The sequence below is a fragment of the Halichoerus grypus genome, chromosome X, assembly GCF_964656455.1.
Source record: "Halichoerus grypus chromosome X, mHalGry1.hap1.1, whole genome shotgun sequence".
Classification (NCBI taxonomy): Eukaryota; Metazoa; Chordata; class Mammalia; order Carnivora; family Phocidae; genus Halichoerus; species Halichoerus grypus.
In genome coordinates this window covers 127,598,903-127,623,257 of record NC_135727.1, presented here as the reverse complement: position 1 = coordinate 127,623,257, position 24,355 = coordinate 127,598,903, and the positions used below count along the sequence as shown (strand labels likewise).

The 24,355-nt window shown below is 47.0% G+C and overlaps 1 protein-coding gene across 4 annotated transcripts in view; it reads left to right on the top strand.

Moving 5' to 3' along the window:
• STS (steroid sulfatase) overlaps positions 1-24,355 on the top strand; it is a 183,094-nt gene that overhangs the window by 135,114 nt on the left and 23,625 nt on the right. For 3 of the 4 annotated variants that reach the window (XM_036087974.2, XM_036087977.2, XM_078064153.1), the window contains 3 exons: positions 2,967-3,126; positions 9,521-9,642; positions 20,267-23,501. In XM_036087974.2, the coding sequence (XP_035943867.2) occupies positions 2,967-3,126; positions 9,521-9,642; positions 20,267-20,640 (656 nt within the window). In that variant the 3' untranslated portion in view covers positions 20,641-23,501. Of the gene's footprint in view, positions 1-2,966; positions 3,127-9,520; positions 9,643-20,266; positions 23,502-24,355 lie in introns of those variants that run through there. The other variant, XM_036087981.2, reaches the window with a different exon arrangement.

Below are 24,355 nucleotides of genomic sequence, written 5' to 3'. Positions count from 1 at the left end.
GTGCACATTCTGAGTTTGATTGAGTAGAAGGATAAGCAGGTGAAATGCCGTGAGCCTGATCTACTCTACGAATAAGCAGGTGAAAGTTCTATGTGCTTGATCTCACAGAAGGATAATCAGACTAATTCACAGGTTGTGATTCCTCACTCAGCTGTTGACAACTTGAATAAATTATAGCAAAGTGAACTTCCCTATTCTTTGATGTGATATCTGTGATGCAAGAATAACAGTATTTGTCAGATAATTACCTTAAGATCATGTTGAAAAGATTTAGTGCGATACTTTCAACTTCTCATGGAGGCCGTTCTAGAAACTGCAGACTATAATATGAATTTATGTGTGAATTTTCCCTGATGTCTGTGCATACAAAACATTTAGTGCCTGAAGTTTTAAGATCTTGTTTATAAGAGGAGTTCAGGCTGTAATCGTGAGCTACAGTTCATTCTGCAATCAGTGTACCATCATCAAAAACCAGCATGACAGTCATAAGTGAAGCTTTGCTTCAAGATCCCTTGAACCTCTGTCTCCGGTAATCCATTTTTTAAGTTTCGATGGCATTTGCATCCTTTGTTAACCATGCCTCGTATTCATGCTTTCTCTCCTTGCTATGCATCTGCGTTGTCCTTCAACTTTCTTCATTTCACTCTTTATTTCATTCTTTTTTCTAAAGTCTGAAAAGGTATTTTCAAGGAGCTGAACGTCCATTCTCTCCCTTGTTTCCAGCCTGACATCCCATGGTTATTATTCCTGTGGTGTTCAGCTGTGCTCAGTGCATTTTAAAGCTGTGGGGAAGGACTTTCCGGGAAACCATGCATCTGGTTTTACCTGTCTGTGTGCTTCCTGCATGGCCTGGGGGGACGCAGCCCTCGGCTCTCTGAGCCCCGTGCTGGCAGGTCGCTGCCTGTGTCCCTCCAGGCACATCCGTTGCAGGCCTTGGAGAGCATTTTGTCTGCAGAGCCACTCCCACTGGAGCTAGCTGACCACACCATGCTCTCCCCAAACCCCTGTGCTGCTCTGTGTGCTTAGAGTCAAGTGACCTCGTATGGACAGAGCTCATTCCCTCAACGAAATGGTAAGAGCTGTCCTGCTAGTAAAGTACTAGCATTGACGGAGGGCGCCTGGGTGGCTCAGTCGGTTAAGCGACTGCCTTCGGCTCAGGTCATGATCCCAGGGTCCTGGGATCGAGTCCCACATCGGGCTCCTTGCTCCGCGGGGAGCCTGCTTCTCCCTCTCCAACTCCCCCTGCTTGTGTTCCCTCTCTCACTGTCTCTCTCTCTGTCAAATGAATAAATAAAATCTTAAAAAAAAAAAAAAAAAAAAAGTACTAGCATTGACGGAAAGGGCCGTATCGGGTGCTGCTGTACTTCTGTTCTAGACACTGGACGTGGCATTTGCAATAATTCTACCTAATACTCAATCGGATGCGTTGGGGATGTGAGGCACGGATGCTGGCGTTTTCTTTTCCTATGGCTGCCCTGAAAATTATCGCAAATTCGGTCGCTCAGAACAACACAGATTGATTAGTTTATAGTTCCGGAGTGCAGGTGTCCAAAATGGGTCCACCTGCGCTAAAATCAAGGTGTTGGCACAGCTGTGTGCCTCTGTGAAGGCTCCAGGGGAGAAGGTGTTTCCGTGCCTTTTCCAGCATCTAGAGGCACCTGTATTCCTTGGTGTGGGGCACCTTCCTCCATCTTCAGGGCCCGCTGCATAGCATCAGCCAGCCTCTCTCTCTGCCCTGATTCTGAGTCTCCTGCTTCCCTCCTCCCCTTAGAAGGACGCTTGTGATCACACTGGACCCACTCAGATAACCCAGGGTCATATTCCAGATTATCCTGGGGATATGGTTCCCCTATAAGATATACCGTATACCTGCTTCCCTCCTCCCCTTATAAGGACCCTCATGATCACACTGGACCCACTCAGATAATCCAGGGTCATATTCCAGATTATCCTGGGGATATGGTTCCCCTGTAAGATATACCATATACCTGCTTCCCTCCTCCCTTTATAAGGACCCTTGTGATCACGCTGGACCCACTCAGATAACCCAGGGTCATATTCCAGATTATCCTGGGGATATGGTTCCCCTGTAAGATATACTCTATACCTGCTTCCCTCCTCCCCTTATAAGGACCCTTGTGATCACACTGGGCCCACTCAGATAATCCAGGGTCATATTCCAGATTATCCTGGGGATATGGTTCCCCTGTAAGATATACTCTATACCTGCTTCCCTCCTCCCCTTTTAAGGACCCTTGTGATCACGCTGGACCCACTCAGATAACCCAGGGTCATATTCCAGATTATCCTGGGGATATGATTCCCCTGTAAGATATACTCTATACCTGCTTCCCTCCTCCCCTTATAAGGACCCTTGTGGTCACGCTGGACCCACTCAGATAATCCAGGGTCATATTCCAGATTATCCTGGGGATATGATTCCCCTGTAAGATATACCGTATACCTGCTTCCCTCCTTCCCTTTTAAGGACCCTTGTGGTCACGCTGGACCCACTCAGATAATCCACAATCCTAAGCACTTTGGCCATGAAAGGTACCACATCCCCAGGTTTTGAGGATGTAGACATGGGCATTTTGGGGTACTATTGGTTTGCCTATGACCACTGGCAAAAGTAGAAATAGAATTTCAACTTTGTGACTCCATAGTCATTGACTTGAGTCCTTTCTTACTCTGAGAGTTGAGTTTCCCCGATGACAGTCATAGCTCGTGACCACTAGGCGATGCTGGCCTATCTCGTGCATAGTAGGGACCATGTCATATTTTTTTTCACCACCATGTATGCTGTATTGCTCACAAAATTTTTATTGAATCCATGTAATTAGAGCACTTGGCTCTTCCAAATCACCTGCCCCATGCTGAACATGGAAGAGTATACTGAAATGAGCCTTAAACCAAGCTTTGAAAAGACATACGTCTCCCTGTTGCCTCTTTTTTTGGTCTTCCAGGGGGGAAAGCAAACAACTGGGAAGGAGGTATCCGGATTCCGGGCATTCTTCGGTGGCCAGGGGTGATAAAGGCTGGGCTAGAGATTGACGAGCCAACGAGCAACATGGACATATTTCCTACGGTGGTCAACCTCGCAGGATCGCCATTGCCCAAGGACAGGTACTGTGACTCAGAGGCGCTTGGTATCGTGTCATTCAGATCTCACAGGGGCAGGTGTGTTCTGGTTTGTCTGCGTGACGGCATTGTTATCTCCAGATGGACTTGTTATCCACGTCCAGTTAGGGGGCTCACTGATGGGGCCGCCGACGCAGAAAAGCCGTCAATCCCATTCTCCCAGTGGGAAATCAGCAGCAAGGTGCGGTGTCTGTGTTGGCTCTCATGAGTCTTCGACTTTCAACATCCTACTGATCCTGTCTGTCCCGGCTGTGCCTTCCACGGGCCTGTCACAGGGCAGGTGGGCAGCCACCTCTTTGACCCACCATGTTTGGCTCCCCTGCCTTTGCTTGGGGTCCCACTCAGCTGCTCTTTGCTGCGGCAGCAAGAAAGGCAGCTGGTTCTCCCGTTAACGGCCCTCCCTCCCAGTGTGTCTTCATTTAGCAAGTTCTAAATGAAATGTCTTTCTCTTGAATTTAAATACAACTTCATATGACATTGCCAATGGTTTCTTCTTAAGTGTTATTACCAATCTGAAGAGTTTTTAGTGAACCATGCTGATTAATTGTTTTCATTAGTTTGGTGGCAGGCCAGGCTAATGTCATGCAGGCGGGGCTGCAAATCTTGTTTCAGTTCAGCTGCCAGCAGAACGAAGAGGAAACAGGAAATAGAGAGGAGAGCGCAGCTCAGCCAGCACTGAGTCCGGATAGGTTTGCTCATTTCCCATTGCTTTTGAGCTTGTTTTATCGTTTATTGTTTCCTTATTGTTTTGAAATTTGTTTTGTAGTTGTATCTCCCCCCCCCCCCCCAGCACACACACAACACGCACACGCTAGAGACTAGGCAACACTGGACAGCTCAGCCCTTCACAAACCTTGCAGTCTCAACACCCATGTACTTCTTACGTCATTGAGGAACCCAAAGACCTTTTGTATATGTGGCTTATGTCTGTCAACATTTATCGTAGGAGACCTTAAACCTGAAAAAATTCTGAACACACACGAGTGCCCAAGCGCACCTTGCATCCGCGGACAGTGATGATGTCATCACCCGCCGTGAATCCACTGGAAGAATGCACTGTGCACTCCTACAGGAGCCGTAGCTCAGAAGGCAGAGAGCATTTGGTATTCTCATGAAAACAGTGTTGGCCGTGTGGGCCGTGTGGAAGGGTCTTGGGGGTCCCTGTGGGTCTCTGGGCCACACTCTAAGAGCATCTGGTACTGTGCCTAAGAGCAGGGATCCTGCTGGGGTTCTGATCTTGGCTTCCCCGCTGGGTCTGTGTTTCACTTTGTGGGCCTTGATTCCTCATCTGGAACGTGGCTTCGGTCACGGCACTGACCTTGCAGGCTCCCTGGGAAGACTGAGAGCAGGAGAGCATGTAAGTGCATGAATGGTGGCCATTGTCGGGTTTCCTGCCACACTGAGAGGGAAGAAGTACATCTGCGCAGTTCTTCCTTCTTCCACGGTCAATGATCATCCGGGATCATAGAATCCTAAAGGGGGAGGGCTGAAGGGCACTTTTAGGATTTACTCTGGTCAAATAGTCCTTTGCTACCTCAATGACAGACGGAAAACATGACAGCAGGAAGTCATAAAAAGTGTTACCTTATGTGAAGCCAGAAATCTCACGCTGTCTCATCTACTCATGGGCCCTTGTTCTTACCCTTGGAGTAACACTTCGTGTCTCCTTAAGTAGTGCACACAGAGTGTTCAGGCCATTTCACTAATGACCTTTTTTTCTCATGGCTCATAATCTTAAAATCAGCACTGCCTTTGCCTTCACAGTATCTTTAAATGGGCTTCGATGCAATCGGGGAAAGACAAGGGAAGGGAAAGGTCAGAGGCAAAGAGGAAAATCCGCTGAGGGAAATCTTGTGGCTCCGGCCTCCTGCCCACACCGATCTGAGGCTCATGGAGGTCAGTCTGTTTTCATTGTATGTGCCCACTGAAGAAAGAAGCGGCCTCCCTCTTCGGCAGTCCCAAAATATTTCATGTGGGAGCCAAGACATTGGTAAGAACCGCCTTTGCAAGATGCTTTTCATGGATCTCATTGATGTGTGTTGACCCAGCTCAATGCAACGATGCTGTCTCTGGGTGGAGCTGTAAGGCCCCAGAGAATGCTACCATCATCCTAGAGACCGCACAGAGAAGGAAACAGAACTGCGTTGTCCACATCCTTCGTGGAAATAAAATTAGTCACATAATGTCTGATTTAAATCGTGTTACCGACCAGGTCCAGAAAACATCCTCATATACCTGCCCTCGAGACTGGGAACATCTAACTTGGTGATTCTCACTGGGGTGACTGGGGTGACTCTTTCTCCCAGGGCCCATGGACCATGTCTTTGAGATATTTTTGATTGTCTTAACTCAGTGTTACTGGCATCCAAATGCCAGGGATGCTGCTTAACATCCTACAAAGCTCAAGACAGCTTCCCACAACAAAGAATAATTCAGCCAAATATATTAGTAGTGCTGGGGTTGACAGATTCTGCTCTCAGGCTCACTATTGCTCTTTTATGGAAAATACTGTTATGGTGCATTAACGTCATCAAAACTTTTCAATGAAAGCATCCGGACAACATCCCCATATGTATATCCATCTATAAATGATTCACAATATCTATTCTTCAGAAGATAACCTTAACTCTCCCCCACAAAGATTGGTGGAGGTCAGCTTCCCTGATTTCTTGCATGAGCAGTATTAAATTTACATTTCTCAGGAGAATAAACTCATTTGAAGGGTCGAACCCCAAGCTGTCTGACGAGGACTTAATGAGGTGCCCTCACATCTTTCTGTGTGTTTTGTGGGATCAGGAGGATTTCTATTCAAAAGACCCCTAGCCTTCAGGTACAACCTTGTCATTCTTAAGAACCATTTTGTGTCTGGTGGGTGGCCTTCCTGACCAATCAGAGCTTGGTGGGAGATGAGAAGCCCTTCCATGCAGGGTTTCTACTACGGTCAAGAGAGCAGGGCTCCGGGGATACACATAAGAAATACTCGTTCAGCAGAGTCTCAGTGCTACTGGGAGAATAATTCTTTCATTCAACCCCATGCTGTGCCCGCATGAGATTCCTCTCTGCCGTGAATTTTTCCTTCACACATAACTTCACTGATCCATTTGCATTCAGTGGCACAGTTTATCAAAAGAATTTTGGTGGCCATTATCTCAGGCGTGTTCAGAAAAAATTGTTCCCCCTGTGTCTCCAAATGAGCTGATTCTGGAAATAAAGGGAGGGCAACCCTTTTTTTTTTGTGATATTAAACATAGGCAACATGGATGTACATAAGAAGAATGTATAATGAAATGTATTAATTCCCAAAAATGAAAAACCTTACCATCAGTCACATCTTTGCAAGCAGATAGAATATTGTCAGAGGAAGCCTATGACGATGCTCCTCATTCACAGATGTTGGTGATGAAGAATTGCACCACACCCTAATTGGTTAAACCTTTGGAAACCATCCATATTCTGGCCAGAGATGGTTCGGCTGGGCGGGAAGAAAAGGGGGGTGCCAACATCCTTGAGAATCACATTTTACAAAAGGTGAAATACTTAGGTCTCCTCTCCCATAAAGAAAATAAAATTAAAATGTGATTTTTTTTTTCAAGTTAAGAAAGGAAATCAGTGCTTGAATGCTTGATACCAGTTTTGTGTAATGAAGACAAGGGGAGTGACTTCATTCTCCTGTTTAATTTTGCTGCCCGATAGCTCTAGGGGAGTATTTCAATAGAGTCCTACAAATAAAACTAATTTTTCTGCATTTTGCAGAATAAAAGGTGAAACTCTTCATGTATGCGCCACCACTTACGACTGACCTTACTTTATGTTCAAGTTAGGCAGTGAGTTCAATATGTACGAAGGGAGGTGTTTTTTAGGTTATAACTTTCTGGTCACTTGGGGTTTCCTTTATGAAAATATCTTTCTGTTTTCTTGGGATTTTCCTCAGTTTATGAAAGATAAAACTTTCTACATTGAAGAAATCACTTTATTTTGAATATTGCACAGGTAGCTTATAAACATTGTGCCCCAAATTAACCTCTTTGTCAGTCCCCCAAAACTGTCTCTTCTCTGTCCCCTCACCCCCAGAGCTTTCTCTAGTCATATGATCCCCAAATCCTTCTGAGAGCCGGGCAGGCAGAGGCAAGGACATCCGGGCAGACGATTCACTGGTTCGGAGCTAAGAGAGAGGCCAGCACATTCACGGGGGAATGAGGGTCACTGTAGCCCAGGAACGTTCCCAAAACATGCTCTCTGCAATGATGTGAAGGTCGTCCCCACGGTATTTAATTTGACCTGACATTCTGAAATGCACAGTGCTTGGAAATGAATGCTTGAAATCATGACCGTGTCGTGGGACAGGAGCCCATGGAGAATATTCCTACCTCACTCTCCAAATTCAATACCACGTCCGAGAAATGTGGAATTTGGCTTCATGTCACTTTGAGAGAACCTCGGCCCCGGTGCCCCAGGCTGTGACATTATGGGAACATTTCCATACGGGCAACGTCAGGGGTCATGTGCTGTCTCCGGATTATGGCCACGGCTAACTGTGACTCACACATGCGATTTAAAACAATCCCAAGTGTTTTGATGGCTTAGACACCATTTAAAAGTTGAGCTCGAGTAGGGTCCCTTTCCATTTTTCATGGCAGAAACGAGCCCCTTTTGACAGGTCATATTTCTGTAGCTCTCTTCAATGGTGGCTCTCCATGGCCGTGTGATTTACTGCCCGCTTCTAAGAATATGAGCACGTTAGGTGTAGGATATTAAAAAAAAATGAGCTCTAGGTCTACATCCAAAGCACAAGGAAATAGAGGTAGAGATTGTGTTCTGGGAATGAAGATGGGTTCTCCATCCTGAATGGTCCTGGAAGGGCCTGCTCTCCACATGAGATAGAGGTCCCGGGGTGGGGGTGGGGGCGTTTTGCATCCCTCTGTCCCCTCCTCTGGGTCATTTATCACCGCTTGGGGCTTTTCCTCTTCAGATACTTACACCTTCTCACTCTAGTGCACCACTTTCTTTCTTTCCACCCTATTCAGGATTGCATATTAGTACGGACTGAGTCTTTCTCGAAAGGGATTTGAAAGGACCAAAGCACAATGACTCTCATTTCGGGATAGAAAGAGTATTTCAGAGAGCGTACCGTTTCTCAACAGAAGCGTCTCTCTACCTTGCTTCCTTCTCCTCCTGTCATGGCGAACGGAAGCGGGGGCTTGGGAAGGGGGCCAAGTCTGCCTTTTGTTCTTATTTTTAGCTCACAATAGTGGGATATGTTCAGTCTGTAGGCTTCTGTGGAGCTCGAGATTAATAACAAGGGTGGGGGCCGGAGAAGTGCTAAGCAACAGGGCTGTAATTATAGGATGGGGGCTTTAGGGACACCAAAATAAACCACACACAAAGCTTGAGGGACGTGGGGCCTCTCAAGAATGCTAACCCAAATTATATAGCCAACTCTGCCTTCCAGTTTCTAAATTCCTCATAATAAGGGATGATAGGGATGGTGTGTTTTTAATGAGAGGAAGATAATCCTCAGGTGAGACCATCTGACTCCTTCAAAGTTGCTCTGTGTCCCTAGTTTTAATGATGGGGCCTGATGGTATCTGTGGCTTCCGTTGGTCTAGTGGCTCTTAATGTACATTTTTCCTTTCTTTAAATGCCAAATAATCTGCTTTTGCTCATAACCAATTGGATATTATCAAATGTTTGCAGTCTGGAAAGTTCCCCTTGGTCTACTTACACATGCAGGCCTGGAAGAGATATTTGCATCTGGGAACAATGCATCCAGAGGGTTTTTAGTATCATTGTCATTAGTGTTTATTCACAAATTAGTTCATTATGATTTAGATATGTGCTTCCACGGACGTCTATCCAATCCAAGTTGTGCCTGTGCTCTATATTACCTCTTTGTCACCTAAATTATTAGATGTTCTTATTTTCCATAGAGCTATGTACTTTGTGAGTGAAGCTTCCTCTGTGCCAAGGCAATAGGCAGAAGTTGGGTTTAGGATGAGCAGCAGGGAGAGCAGTAGAGAGCACCGATACCCAATAATCAGCTGGGTTTGCATCCCATGAGCTGGTCCCAGTCCCATGACCTCGGGTAAGTCATGTACGCTTTCTCATTGATGTCTCCTCAACTCATCACCACGGGATGATAATGGTCCCAGTTCATGGTGCAGGATTAAATGAGTTCATGCAAGAGCAGAATTGGCCTCACAAAGTTGCATACGGCGCCCGACGGGTCAGTGAGTGTTCTTTGTGTTGGTTGCTGGATTATAACTAGGTGACTCCCTCATGCTCTCATTTGCTGGAAGGACAAGTCAAAGGTTGGGGCGATTTAGCCCAAAGACGATGTGGCCGTTCCCCAGCTGATGCCTGTCTAACATTTGTCCTACAGAATCATCGATGGACGTGACCTCATGCCACTGCTTCAAGGGAAGACCCAACTCTCTGATCATGAGTTTCTCTTCCATTACTGCAACTTCTACTTAAACGCTGTGCGCTGGAGCCCTCGGAACAGTGAGTAAAACAGACCTTTCCATGATTCTAGTATGTCCGCCATCGGGGCCATGCAAGGAGATGAGATGGCAAGAGCGCTTTGCTCTGTAAAGGCTGGGGGATGCGTCCGCATGTCACGGTGCTTCGCTTCGAGCTCCTCCTCCTGTGACTTGTCTTGTTCCTTCTGGTCTTGCCACGGTCCAGGCACGATGTCAGCGGACCCTGGCCCTGACTTGCGAGTGGCTCTTCCTCCTAGGCAGAGGAAGCCCCAGGTTGCAGCCGGGGCACGGTGGTCCCCATCCTTCATGGCCTGCTGGCTGGCTGCCCAGCTTCAAGCCCGTAGCACAAGTCCCTTCTCACTGTGACTTGGAGCCAAACCAGCGTTCCACTTTAGGGGGCACACGACTTGTGTTTGTGCATCCTCTGCCTGGAAGGACTTTCCTTCTCTTGCCTTTTGGGGAATGCTTAGCAGCTTAGCAGCGCCTGCCGTCCAGTGCCCCCCTGAAACACCACCCCTGTGCCCTCTCTCTAGCGCTTTGCGCCCTCCTGGAGCTTTGTGCTGTCAAGCAGAATGGCGTTTAGATGTTTCTGTGACTTTCTCTCCAAAGCCTCAGCCATGGTGGGGCCTGAGCCAGGTTCAGACCTTTCACGTTCAGTTCAAATGCCTCGAGGTCCTCGTACGTCCCAGACTGGGTGTTCTTTGCACCATGCACTCTACCCGAATCAGGATGGCGTTTGGGTCTTCCGATACCAGTTTGGGGTTTTATCTGTCCCAGGCATAAAGGAGCAAATGCAACCGAGCGATAATCCTCGGTGCAGGGATAGGCTTTAGATTTTTTTTTCCTCGTGTCTTTAAACTTAGAATCGTAGTGATGTTCAGATCGTGAAGAGACGTGGGAGTGTGTGGAAAACGGTTCCTGCCAGGCTTGTACATGCGGCAGGTAGATGTCGAGGAGGGACTTCCCGTTTCATCTTCAGAGGTGGAAGAAAACTCCCCTTTTTCTGTGTTGTGCTTTGGGTCCTGCTCCAGGAGGCTATACTCTGCCGGACCTCCCACCTGAGGGCTCACTGTTGAACTTGGGATGATGTTCATGCTGGTTTTCCACACCTCCCACTTCCCACCCTGCACACCCAGCCAGTTCACCAAGGGCTTGTTTCAAGAGCAGCCTCATGATTCTGTTTAAAGTGGAAAATCACAACCCTTCCATTAGCCACAGAAATCGCAGTAGGTTTACCCTTCAGAGTTTCTACTTTAAACCCGGGTGGCTTCCTTGCAATGTTTTCCAGAAGATAAATATGAGAGAAGCATGAGTTTAAGGTTCTAGACCAGGAAGCGTTCTTTATACTGATCTCGTCAGTGTGTCTGTAATTCCAAACATCCGTAGGGACACGGTTTCTTGTTCAGAATAATCGACACAGTCGGGTGTGAGTCTTCCAATGAATGGGAGGTGTTCTCCTTCCCGCTTGTGTTTACACGGAGCCATAAATGCACAGAATGAAGTTTCTGTGACTCTTGGCTGATTAAAGAAATGCGATAGCATGTCCTGAACCTCATGGAACCGCATTTCTGTAAAGCCAACACTCCCCGCCCCCCCATGACCCCCAGTCGGAAAAGCCGAAGGAACATATTGGATCAGGGGCTGGAGAAACACACTCTGTGGAGGAGGAAAGACAAAAGGGACAGAGAGAGACAGAAAATAAGAGTACATGAGAAAAACAAGACCCAGATTGTGACAGGCAGCTGGGCTAAAATTTGCTTCTCAGACACACCCAAGTAACATTTCCTCCTGTGCAATTCTTGAACATCTGCTGCCTTGAACCGGCAACAGGAAAGGAGACAGGGCGGTATTTCAGTGCTGGAGGCATCCGTCCAGCTAAGAGGTCATGACACACCATGGTTTTTATGACCCATCTCTTACTTGGCTTTGACGTTTTATCTGAAACTCAGTAATGGCATTTGTCCACGATCTCCCATGGCTTTGGGAGTGTCTATGCAGTACTGCATCTATTTATTTATTCTACAAATATTTTTGAGCACCTGCTATGGGGCACCTTCCATGCTAGGATGAGTGTCAGTGAGCAAAACAGACCAAATGCCCTGCCGGGTGGCTGGTTACAGCCTAGACCATGATGCACGGCCGGCGGGGTCAAATGCTGGGAATGCAGAGGTGTGTGGGGGAAGTGTGACTCTCGTCCGTATGGACTTGGGTAGTACTGGTTGGGTAGGTCGGCTGAGATCATCGCAGATCTACTTTGGGAGGAGATTGCCGGTGATCGTTCTACTAGGTGCTGGGACACTGTGCATAAGTCTTAAAGATAAGAAGGTTGCCACCTGAGCTCACAATATGTTATTAGAAAAGAAAACAGGGGAGGAAAAGGAGAGAAAACAAAACAGGGGCACCTAGGTGGCTCAGTTGGTTAAGCGTCTGCCTTTGGCTCAGGTTGTGATCCCAGAGTCCTGGGATCGAGTCCTGCCTCAGGCTCTCTGCTCAGTGGGGAATCTGCTTCTCCCTCTAGTCTCCCCCCTGCTCATGCTCTCTCTCTTGCTCTCTCTCTCAAATACATAAATAAAATCTTAAAAAAAGAAAAAAGAAAAGAAAATGTAGGATCAGGATTTAGTCGCAGGTAGGGGTGTGTTGGAGCCGGCTCCCGCTTGGTCGAGAATCTTTCCCGTGTGCTGTTAAACCATTGCTAACTTCAAGTCAGTCCATGCTGGGCATATTTACCCCACGGGAATCAGCGGACACAGCAAATCCGGGCTTTGTTCCTCCCTCAGAGAGAGCTGGCTTAGCAGCAGGTCACTGGTACATTAGACCTGACCGCAAATGTTAAGGTCCAGTTACCATTGGTCCTGATTAGTTGGGGGCCGGAGTATTCCGGACTTATTAAATACTTATTTTCCAAACACTTGGAGCTACAATTCTGTTTCCATCCTTTTGAAACATGAATCCCTTTTAACTGCTATATACAACGTCTTCTCTATAATTTAATAATTCCGTAATTATAATAATTTTATAATTTAGTTGTCTCAGCAAGTTGAATGACATAATTTAATCATGAGTGAGTATCATTACTCCCATTACATTGTGAAAAGAACTTACAAACACATTATTAGAACATGCATAAGTTTTCTTGCATTAAAATGGGAATTTTGAGTTAAAACGGAGTGTTCGATGTGCATTATAAGTCTTGGGTTTAAGTTTGGACATATGAATCAGTGCTATTAAAAATTCAGCATAATGACAAATTGGTTTTATGGATAAAATTTATCTTAGAAAGCAGGTACCTACTTGGCTCTAGGATTCTGTTACCGATTTTCAAGCTTTTGACTATAGCATATAAAATAAATGTTCAGGGGCGCCTGGGTGGCTCAGTTGTTAAGCGTCTGCCTTCGGCTCAGGTCATGGTCCCAGGGTCCTGGGATTGAGCCCCGCATCGGGCTCCCTGCTCAGCGGGAAGCCTGCTTCTCCCTCTGCCGTTCCCCCTGCTTGTGTTCCCTCTCTCGCTGTCTCTCTATCTGTCAGATAAATAAATAAAATCTTAAAAAAAATAAAAAAAAAAAATAAATAAATAAATAAATAAAATAAAATAAAATAAATGTTCATGTGAATGTGTGAAAGCCCCCAGCAGAGCTGGTCACACAAAAATCCACGGGATGTGGTTATCCTGATGCTGAACCCACAGGGCCTCACAAATCCAGCTACGTTTTCAGTTCAAGTTTTCTGGAAACTTTTATCTGTGATTAAAAAAAAAAAAAATCAGAACAAAATGCTGTAGGATAATAGAATTCCTTCTCAAGAAATGTGTTCATATCCAACTTTTTAAAAGGTGCCTACTTTCCAAAATAGGGGATGAGGAAGGTTTATTCTTTCTCAATTATGTAATCTTGTTTATTATTAGAATTTCTGTAATGAATATGCAGATTTCTTTAACTCCTTTCTGTTTCCCATGCCTATGCAAGAGATAAGTAAGGTTTAAAATCAAGGCAGCATGACCGTGGTTAAGGAAAGAAAAATGCTCGCTTTGTGGACCATCTAAATTTTCCACACAGTTAACAAATTAATTTCGCCTCTAAACTACACCTAAGAAGAGAGAATATCCTACTTACAGCTGCTTATGTCTTCATGGGTTGACGGTTAACTAGGGTAGCAGGGTTGTGCTTCGCTTTCGTCTTCGTGACTCATTCCGCCGGAAGCCTTTCCCTGTCTGATCGTCGGACTTGGGATCTAAAGGGTCAGAAATAAAATATCAAGGGCCGACATCGTGGTGACATGGGCTGTGGCATTTTGCAGCGAGGGCCCGCTAAGGATGTGCTCGTCCTTCAGCTAACCTTGAGAAGGACGGCTCTTGCCCTGTGCTGTGACTCGTGTGGCAGGTGGATAGACCGCAGCCACTGGAGGGATATACGTTAGGTCTCAGGCTTTCCTTTTGGTGTGTGAATCCCTGCACCAAAAGCCGCACCCCGTGAGCTCAGCCTTTGCAGGCATTCACGCACGCATTGCTGTATGTGCCTTCTGAGCCCGGTGGGAGGGACAGCACGCCTACGCACACTTGTGGCCATATGGGCCCGATGGTGTCCCATGACACAGCGGGATCCACTGTGGCAACCCGGGGAGAGCAAGGGATGTACGAGGATGGAGGAGGCTTCCCTGAAACTGTGAGACTTCTATTTCATTTATTTTATCTCATTAGCACTCAGGCTCTCAGGAACGGGCTGCACTTCCCGGCTATTCATTTCCTTTAATGGGGAAAAAAAAAAAAAAAACACACCTCATAAATGGATTTTTCTTTTTCTTCAATGTAGTCCATTAAACATATATTTTCATACGGCACTTTGTATTCTCTTATATTAGACAGTATTAGGCAGTTTTTAAAATAGACATCCAGGGGCGCCTGGCTGGCTCAGTAGGTGAAGCACCTGACTCTTGATCTCGGGGTCGTGAGTTCAAGCCCCACGCTGGGTGTAGCGATGACTTAAAAATAAAATCTTTAGAAGAGACATCCATTTTTCTACTAAAGCTTTCATATGCCTGACCTAAGATTTCATTAATATCATGGATGAAAAAAGTGTCAGCCGTGACTTTGGTTAATTTGTGACAACGTTGGGGCGCCTGGCTGGCTCAGGGGGTAGAGCTTGCGACTCTTGATCTTGGGGTTGTGAGTTCGAGCCACACGTTGGGTGTAGACGTTACTTAAAAATAAAATCTTCAAAGAAGAAATGAAAAGTTACTTCCTTATAGAGACAGAATGAATCAAAATTAGATTTTCTTTCTGAAATACCAAAAAAGACAGTGTTTTGAGTGTTCAGACACCTTCTTCGGTCAAAGCTCAGAATGCGGCTTGTTCTCATCTTACCAGACGTCCTGTCTTTGGCCCTTTTCAGCCTGCATACTGGGTTCTACCATTTTATCGGTTGTCTACACTGGCTTGCACATCTCCTCTCTTCGACACAGGGCCTATCCCCGTTCTCTCAGGATGCCTGCTGCTGTTGGAGCTTCCTCCTGATTTGCTGTTGTGTGCTCTGTGACCTGCTGTTCGCTACAGGGACATTGGAGTGCTAAGCAAGGCACGTCCTATTTAACAAGTCTTTGTTATCTTCTCATCTTCTGTGCAAAACTGTGTTGTACGTAGTAACATACTCTGCCCTCTGTTCATCTTTTATTCTTGAAATTTGTCACCTTTTTCTCTTGTGGCCATTGTCTGTGTTTTGAAAACATACTCGATAACCGTCAACCTTGGCGTCTCTTCCTTATCCACGGTCTATCAGACATTCCTACTGCACACTTTGCATCTGATACCTGTTCTAATCCTTATAATTTAAAGGGGTTTTGATTACATTAGTGTCAGGGTAGTCTGTAACAGGAAAACACAAAGGAACTGTAGTGTACATCGGGGTGGGGGGGGATTCCCTTGTCCATCTCATGAGTGACACGTAGAGGTGGATGGTCTACGCAGTCTCGAGTTGCAGACTCCAGGCTCCCCCCCACCATCTGGAGGGTGGAGCAGCTTCCTGAGTGTGGTGAATGAATGATGGTAGTGTCCACCGAGGGGCAGCGGGATGGAGGAATGGGTGGGAATGATGAGAGGAAAAGAGTGCAGGTCAGTTTTCTCCCAAGGAAGATATGCAGACCCTCCCAAGTAAATCCTACAGGCCAGAAGGTGCTCACCTGTCCACACCTAGCTTCAAAGGAGGCCGGGAAGTGGCGTCTTCATTATGGGTGTCTGTGTGTCCAGGTAACCCCTGCTGAGTGCGGAAGGCTCAGAGGACAGGTAATAGTGTCTCGCACAGGTATTTCTCTCATTTATAGATGGGGAGACACAGGTGTGGGAAGCTGCGTAATTGGCATACATGTTACAACAGAGTCGTTGGCAAAGTTGGATTTGTGGCCACGCCATGTGCTTTCAGAGTCTGGCCCTCCATGAATGGGAACTACTTCTTCTTCTTCTCCTTCTCCTCCTTCTTCTTCTCTTCTCCTTCCCTCCTCCTCTTTTTCCTCCTCCTCCTTCTTCATTTTCAGAGAGTGAAGGAAATGGAGTGAGTCCACAGACAGTGAATGTATAGTGAGAACGGGTGAGCAGACAGAGACCCTGATAAAGTCCCACTGAGATTTGGACAGGCCCACGGTGATGGCATTGTTGGAGAGCCTTGAACGATGGGGGATTTCAACATTCAGAGGCAAAGAGCAAGAGGCAGGGCATTTAGCATGCATCGTGTACCCATTTTGTACTGGGGTTGATATTTCTCTTCCCCAGTGATTGGTTTGTTTCTACAGCAGAGAGTTAGTCAAAGGGAGTATTTTTTGTTCTGACAATCAGCCATCAGTTGGGGGAGCTGGGATTGCTGGAAATCCTACCTGGATTTGAGGCAGATGCTCTTAGCTAGAGCCCTTAGCTGCATCCTCATTTGTGCTACTATTCTCATATGGGGTTCCAGCCAGGAAGCAGTCAGACCTGTAATCCACTGGCTCAGTGCTGGACCGTTCAGGGTCTGGGCTAAGGTGAACAGGTGGGATTGAGCCTGGGGGGTCAAGAAGAACGAGGTGTGGGTCCACAGTGAGTGCGTACTGAGTTAGAAGATGCTGGTGCCCCTGGGCGGCTCCAGGTGGGACCCCCGATGTAACATTTCTGGGTCTAAGAAGGGAACAGGGGCGTTGGTGTAGGGTGGCTGGCTGAGGATAGGGGCACAGACGGTGTGCTGTTTGAGGTGTATCTTGGAAGCAGGGAGGTCACTGTGGGCTTGGGGGCCATGGGACAGATTTGCAGACATCAGTAGATGGCGTCCGCATTCCTGAGGAGGCACTCCTGGGGTCCCTTGGGTGTGGGTCCCCCGCGGTGCAAAAACAAAGCATTATTGAAACAGTTCTTGAAGAACTTCAAGATGGCGGTGTAGCAGGAAACCCTTCCAGACGGAAAACCCACAGTGTCTGTGTGTGCCTTGCATGATACATACACAGAGTCCTCCAAGCGTCCAGAGTACATCTTGCCAGGCCTAGCAGTCCGACGGCATCCATCACGGGAAGTCTGGGTCCGAGTGATGAATTAAGAGCCAGTGTGCTGAAGCCACTTACATTTAATTGTCCATGCTCTTTAGGAATCCTTCGGGGGGTGGGGAGTGTCTTAAGACGTGTATGACAGTGAAGGGATTTAAGAGCAGAGGGAATCCACTGCGTGTCTTGCTTGGACGGATGCTTTATGTTCACAGCTCACTCGTACGTGGTCTTCTCTCTGCACCCACTCTGTGTAGCAGCGGGGTTTTGAAGGCCCTCAAAGCAATGTCACGAGGCAGGGACTGTGATAATCCTGACTTCATGGAAGGGGAGAGTGGGACACAGAGAGGGTCATAGCCGTGCCCAGCATCATACAGCTGGGACACAGTGGGGCTGAGAGTAGAACCCATGCCGTCCGTCACAGCCGGGGTTCAAGCTGATCATACGACACGATCCACGGAAACAAGAAACACGTTCTGTTTTCAAGTAGGCTCTGCAGAGGTGAGAAGAACAGTCTTTCTTTAGAGTACAGTGGAATTTTAACAAGAGAAAAAATGTATTTAAAAAAACATTTTTCTAGTATATGGAGAAATGTAGGATGAAATATGTTATCAAAATAATTTTGGGAGATAGAACAGAATGTAGCTATTAGCATTATAAGGTGACCAGATCCTTCCTATTTTATCACACACCTGGGATGTAGTGTTTTCCTTTGAAATGGCAGCTCTGAAGATGTGGATTCCTGCGTTCCTGGTGAATAATGAATGGAACGGGGTCCATGTCTTGTGAGCCTACGTGCAATAAAATGTATTCCCATTGCTCTAAGTGGAGCAAATCCAAAATGGTCCAAAGAAATAGAACAGAGAATAAGCAATCTTTTTGCAAAAATGTTGAAATTTCAGATCAGAAAATAAAAAGGCACATACCGCGTAGAGCATACCGAACAAGCAAAGAATCAGAAAAATGAATTCTTCGTTGTACACTTGTCCGGGCTGGGTAGCGATCCCCCGCTGCTCCCGGGTGAGGATGCTGGAGATTTCCTGCCCAGCCTTTAAGTCAGTTCTGCAGTTCACATCTGGGCAGGCCTGAGCGAAGGCGGTAATCATGGGACTCTGTGTGCATGGCTTTCAAAAGCAAGTGGGGAGCACGGGCCCTTAAAATGAATTTGTTCGGGAGCCTGGGGGTTTTAAACACACGGAGACTTGACTCGAATGTCAGGTTGGAAACGCCCTCTGGATCGGCAGCTGGAGAGGGTGCTCAGGGAATGGTGTCTGCAGCCTGGCGTGTCTGCCTGACTTCATCGTTAAAAGGCAGGTGTGCTGAGCACCTGGGAGGTGACACAGGTGTGGGGTGGAGTCTCTCCTGGCATCAGCGAGGCTAAGACGGGAGGCGTCCTGATATGGATGCCCCGTAGTTTATTCATTTCTAGCACATGCACAGGGCTTGCCCTGTGGTTCCTACGTCTCCCACCTGCCCCCCAAAACCACAGAGAGGCTCACGTTCCCTTGCATACGCTCATCTGAGGTCAGGGGTTGCTCGGAGAGAACGCGGACACCCACCACAATTGTGTTAAGTTGCTTCCGTTGGTTTATTTTGTATTGGCCTTGGTTGGTCACTAAATATGCACCAGAATATATGCAGATTATGGAAGTGGATTAATAAATGCATATGGGATGCCACACAGTGGGAAGGTCTTCAGGGCTTGACATTAAGAGCGCTGTAAGGAAAACGCAAAGGAGGACATTCTCGTTCTGCATCTGATTGCAGTAGGTCAGTAGCTGCTAATTCTTTCGCTACCTGCCACTTTTTTCACGAAGGAAGCCATTTGCTGAGCTCTCTCAGAGGCTGTTTGATGAGCACTCAGCCCCTCACAGACTCAGAACATTCTGGAATAAACAGGGAATCCGTTTTTTGATAACAATTTTTTGTAAAGCAGGTTTTTCCTGAAAATTTTAATACTTGGGGAGTATAACGGAACACAGACTTGATGTTCAAAGAACTTAATTTTTAGGGGCTCCTGAGTGCCTCTGTTGACTAAGCATCGGACCCTTGATTTCCGCTCACTCTTGAACTCAGGTTCACGTGTTCAAGCCCCGCACAGGCATTGAAACAAACAAAAAAAACAAAAAACTTAATTTTTAAATGATGTAACCATCGTACTCTGGGGTCAATGAATTCTCCTAATTTGGCATTTTTAACAGCTTTACTAAGAAATAACTTATGCACCCTAAAATTCCAATTCCACAATTTTTAGCAAATGTGTGGAGCTGTGCACACCCAGTCCCAATCTAATCTGAGAACATTCCCTTCTGCTGCCCATTTGCGGTCCCTCCCCATCCTCGCTAGCAGGCTCATTTGATTCTTGATTTGCTGCTTTCAGGCTTTCTCAGAGCAGAGAAAATACAATGTTCACCGAGGTCTTCGCGTGTTTAAGATTGTGTGTGATGGGTGTGTGTGTGCATGTGTGTGTGTGTGCATGTGCTTTTAGCATCTCTTCTGTGCATGTCGGCAGGGAGCCTCCTCCCTCTTCCAGAAGATCCTCTTAATTTTAAACGGAAATAGAGGCCGCAGGTTGAAGAGGTTGGAGAGCAGGAAATGCTAGAGCTAGGTGGTAGAGCTGGTAGAGGTGAAGGAGCTGGGTGGTAGAGAGACAAACAAAAATAATCTGTCCGTGTGTGTGTGTGTGTTTATCGAGCGTCTGCCCTGTGGTTCCAAGCTGTAAAGTCCATGAGACCCAAACGACCATCCTGGCTGAGTTCTCTGAGCAGACGATTCATAGGCTTTTTCTTCTCTTGCCTGCACAGCATTGCCTCGGACATTGGGGGTTGGGGAAGAGGAGGAAGAAGGAGATGGGAGGAAATAGAGAGATTTTTGTGCATAAGAAGAAAACGCCATGGTGGCCTTGTGTAAATTTGCCTCATAGAAGCTGTCGTTCTGTCTGTTTTACTGTTTCTTCTTTGGCCGTTACAGCTTAATGCATGCTCTTGCTGTTTTTTCGGGCTATGGTGTTCTTCTTCGGAGCGGTAAGGATGAGACGTCTGTCCGGTGCCCCGCACTCCGGAAGCACACGGCCGCATAGTGTCTGTGCTTGCTCCCCGCTGCGGTGAGGCTCAGGGCGCTTCCCACCCCACGCCAACCTGTGTCCTTGTAAACCACAGGCACGTCCGTCTGGAAGGCCTTCTTCTTCACGCCCAAGTTCAGCCCCAAGGGCGCCAACGGGTGCTTTTCCACACACGTGTGTTTATGCCACGGGCAGTTTGTGAACCAGCATCACCCGCCGCTGCTCTTCGATATTTCCAGAGACCCCAGGGAGAGAAACCCGATATCGCCGACGACCGAGCCCCGCTTCCAGGAGATCATCGGCGTCATGCGGCAGGCCGCAGACCGCCACGCTGAGACCCTGCAGGAGGTCCCCAATCAGCTGTCACTGGGCAACATTCTCTGGAAGCCATGGCTTCAGATGTGCTGCTCATCTTCCGGGCTGTCCTGCCAGTGTGACCGGGAGGAACAGGCCAGGAGGGCGAGCCGCTAGGTGCACGTCCGGGGACAGAGGCCTGGCGCCCGCTGCACCTCCGGCCTTGTGCACATACAGGGCGGTGGCCCTGTGGAGAGCCAGCCCTGTTGGCACCTCGGACTGGGAGGCTCTCTCCATCTTACTGCCCAAAGGCTTCGTCAGGAGCCCCCCGGTTACCCCAGGGGGAAAGCAAAGTCTACGGTATACACAGGGATAAATGCCAGACGTGGGGTTCCATGGCCAAAATTCTTAGAGTCCTGTAAGTGTGGGGGGTCGGGTGGGTAGGAAGGAGCAGAAGGTATCATGCTGACTCCTCTGCAAATGGGTGGACCCCATGGCATAAGGTGCCGTTATTCCACGATGCCTTGTGGTGCATCGGCCGCCATGATTTCCCTGGCACACCAATAAACAATGGAATAGCACTTAAACAGCACTTACTAAATCTTAATATATGCAACTTAGAATGAGTAAAGGACCATCTTCTTCACCAATAATAGATGATGCTCAATTGCAATTTGATTTGGAAGGCAGTTATTATCAGTGTTATTTAGAGCACATATTAAAAACTATGCATGATAGATATATTTACAGATACACAGTTTCTTTCCTCGGGAATTCAGAGATATTTAAACTATAAAACTAGAAGCTTCACACTATTTAGATAAAAGCAAGAGAGGTTCACAGATAAGACTTTTCTCGTGCAGCAGACTTTTTTGTGAAATCCTTCGGGAACCGTAATCCCAAGACAATCTGTCCTGAATGGATTTCCATTGCATAATTTATAGTGTTATATTTGGGTTTTACTGTTTCTTTGGTGAATGGAAGTTCCCGGATAAAGGCTACCTCGGGGATAGTATAGCACGAGGAATCCCTCCCAATGCAGTGCAGAATTATTGGCCGGGAAAGCATGTTACTTGGTGGGGAGAACTCGTAAGCAGTCCATGACCCATGCACAATATCATGATACCTTTCGTTCTTGCAGAATTTACTGATGAGACCACAGTAGTTCATATAAGTACCTTTGTTTTTTACACTTGTGTGGCTAACAAATACCTGTGCCTTCCGTCCTCAATGAGATGTACAATTTCGCTTTAATCCTGCTTCCTCCAACATCAGTAATTGAGGGGCAGGGCATCAGCAGGCCACGTAGGAGGCGGTGGGCAGTGGCTGTGTAGGAGGAAGGTCCTGAGTCTGCACCACCCGCCCCCACGGAGGAGAGAATGCACCTGAGTAGAGGATGCTCATGTCACTCGATCAGACTCTAGACATCTGCCAACAGTATCCTGTGGATTCCTTTTCTGGTCGGTGGAGAGGACCTGCTGTTCCCGTGCCTATCCATTCGTCTCTTTAGTGCACGTGTCCGAGCATTCCCTCTTGGCCCGGTGTTTGCTCCGTTCCAGGAGACAGCAGATCGATGCAAAGCCTAGACCCCGCATGGCCCTGTGGAGAGAATGTGTGCTCTCACACGCCCTGACCATGGTCCACACGTCTCTCCACGTGTTCCCCACCCCGGGAAGAATTTCCAAGATCCAGTAGTACTACTGCATTTCCTCTTGAGATCCGTGATTTCACATTTTACATCTTTCTTTTCTTACAACGTACAAGTGATGTTTTTTTCCTCCCCTCCCCGGGAAAGGTTGAAAGTTGGCGAGCAAACGGGTTTCTTATTTTTCATGTGGATTTCTAACTCCAGAAATGGCTGAGAATCTGTCCTATTGCTTTAGGAAACTCCGCTAACGACTGTACTAGCTTGTTAATAACGGGGTGGGGTTATTGCTGGTATTACTATGCAGAAACTATTTAAAACCACTATTACAAACTTCGGTATTACGCTGATCATGTTTACTCAAAGTTTAACACACTCAATGCAAGTGGACTCTTCTAGACAACACTTCAGGGGGTGGGGATGTGTGTTGGAGGATTAAGTGAAAGGAAGCACTTTTATGGAATATGTGAATACGTATGTATGTGTAGAGTTGTTCAGTGTGTACTGAATGTTAGTAACCAATGAAGGACATATACCTCTAGAAATAAAATCAGCTTTAAAGTATTTGCCTCAAGGGGCGCCTGGGTGGCTCAGATGGTTAAGCGTCTGCCCTTGGCTCAGGTCATGATCTCAGGGTCCTGGGATCGAGTCCCGCATCGGGCCCCCTGCTCAACGGAGAGCCTGCTTCTCCCTCTCCCTCTGCCGCTCCCCCTGCTTCTGTGTTCTCTCTTTCTCTCGAATAAGCAAATAAAATCTTAAAAAAAACTATTTGCCTCAAAATAACTTATGACTGTTATGAATCAGGGTATTGGAAAATCAAATTTATTCATGATAAGCATAATTCTTAGGTTTCAACCCACTTGCCATCTGAAAGTTTTGCTTGGGGTCCACAGCAGGACATTTGAATTCTTTTTTCAGCAGACACCTAGCAAGCCTTCTTTATGACCTAGTTTGTTTTGTTTTTACGAGTCTGTACGAGGCTACTTGTTTTCAAAACATCTCACTAATACCTCTTGAGTTGTACGTCTAAACCTTACTGGGTTTTGGAGCTTTAAACAGATTCTTTTAAAAGAAAAAAGGCTTTCTATTCGTAGCATGTCCTAGATCTGACACGCTAAGCAAACAGGAACTATGGACAGACCTATTTCCCAAGGTCAGTAACCCTGCGTGAAAAGCAGAACCGCAGCCTGCATCGTGAAGGATTCAAGAAAAGAAACAGACATCGGATTGTCCTGGAGGACGTACAGGGGAGAGGGGAGAAAAGATGCAGGGAAAGGACTTGGTCCACGTCTGAAAGATGCCGTCTGTAAAGTGACGCACCTGCTTAAGGTTTCTGAAAACACCGTTCTGATGTCCATGCAAAAGTAAAATAAAATTTTCCTTGGCAACGAAACGTGTTGTAGTGCTTTGCGTTCTCGCGTGACTAGATGCAGCAAGTATGTGGAGGGTTGACTGTGTGAAGTGATGGGGGCTACGGGTTTCAATGGGACAAATACTGATTGCATCCCTAAGCCGCAGGGAGGGGTCGGAAGTGTAGAGACAGACAGGAAATAAAACAGCCCCTCCCATCTGATCGGATGTGTACACCACCTCAGGTCTTTTCGGGGGCACGTGAAAAATGCCTTAATTCCTTTTAAAATCAGAAGGAACAAGATGAACATTGAAGGTTGAAGATCACATACACCTGTGTACCCATACAGTCGTAGAATAGGATCTTAATGTGTTTTCACGTGTTTTAGGATCGCACGCAACACGTCATTATCTTAAAACCTATTTACTATGTTTTCCCTTTGCGTGCATGTCAAAGTCTCGAGTGGCCCTGTACGTGGGGGAAACACCTCTTGTGCTCATGAGATATTTGCAGCAGAGAAGTCTGCAGGTCGAAATTAAGAAACAGAAAACATTGATCTCTCGTCCGGTCTTGAGACGGGATTCCTTTGGAAGACCGAAGCTGAGTTAGAATCAAGCACGGCAGCGGTAAGAAGGACAAGGAAGAGTGCAGGCACAGAGGGCCCCACGTGGGTTCCCATTTGACCCAGCACTTCTGCACAAACGCTAACATGGGTCCTTAGGGAGAGGTCTGTGTGGATGACGCGTGGTGACTTGTAGATGCTCCGAGCTGGCTTCGAGCCTCATTATGTGCTCGTTAGCCCTCAAAGAACGTGCTGTGTGATATTAGTGTCCCTGTTAAATCCAGGCTCCCTCCAGGACACCACTCGTGGGTCTAAGTGGGGGACTCTAGCGCCC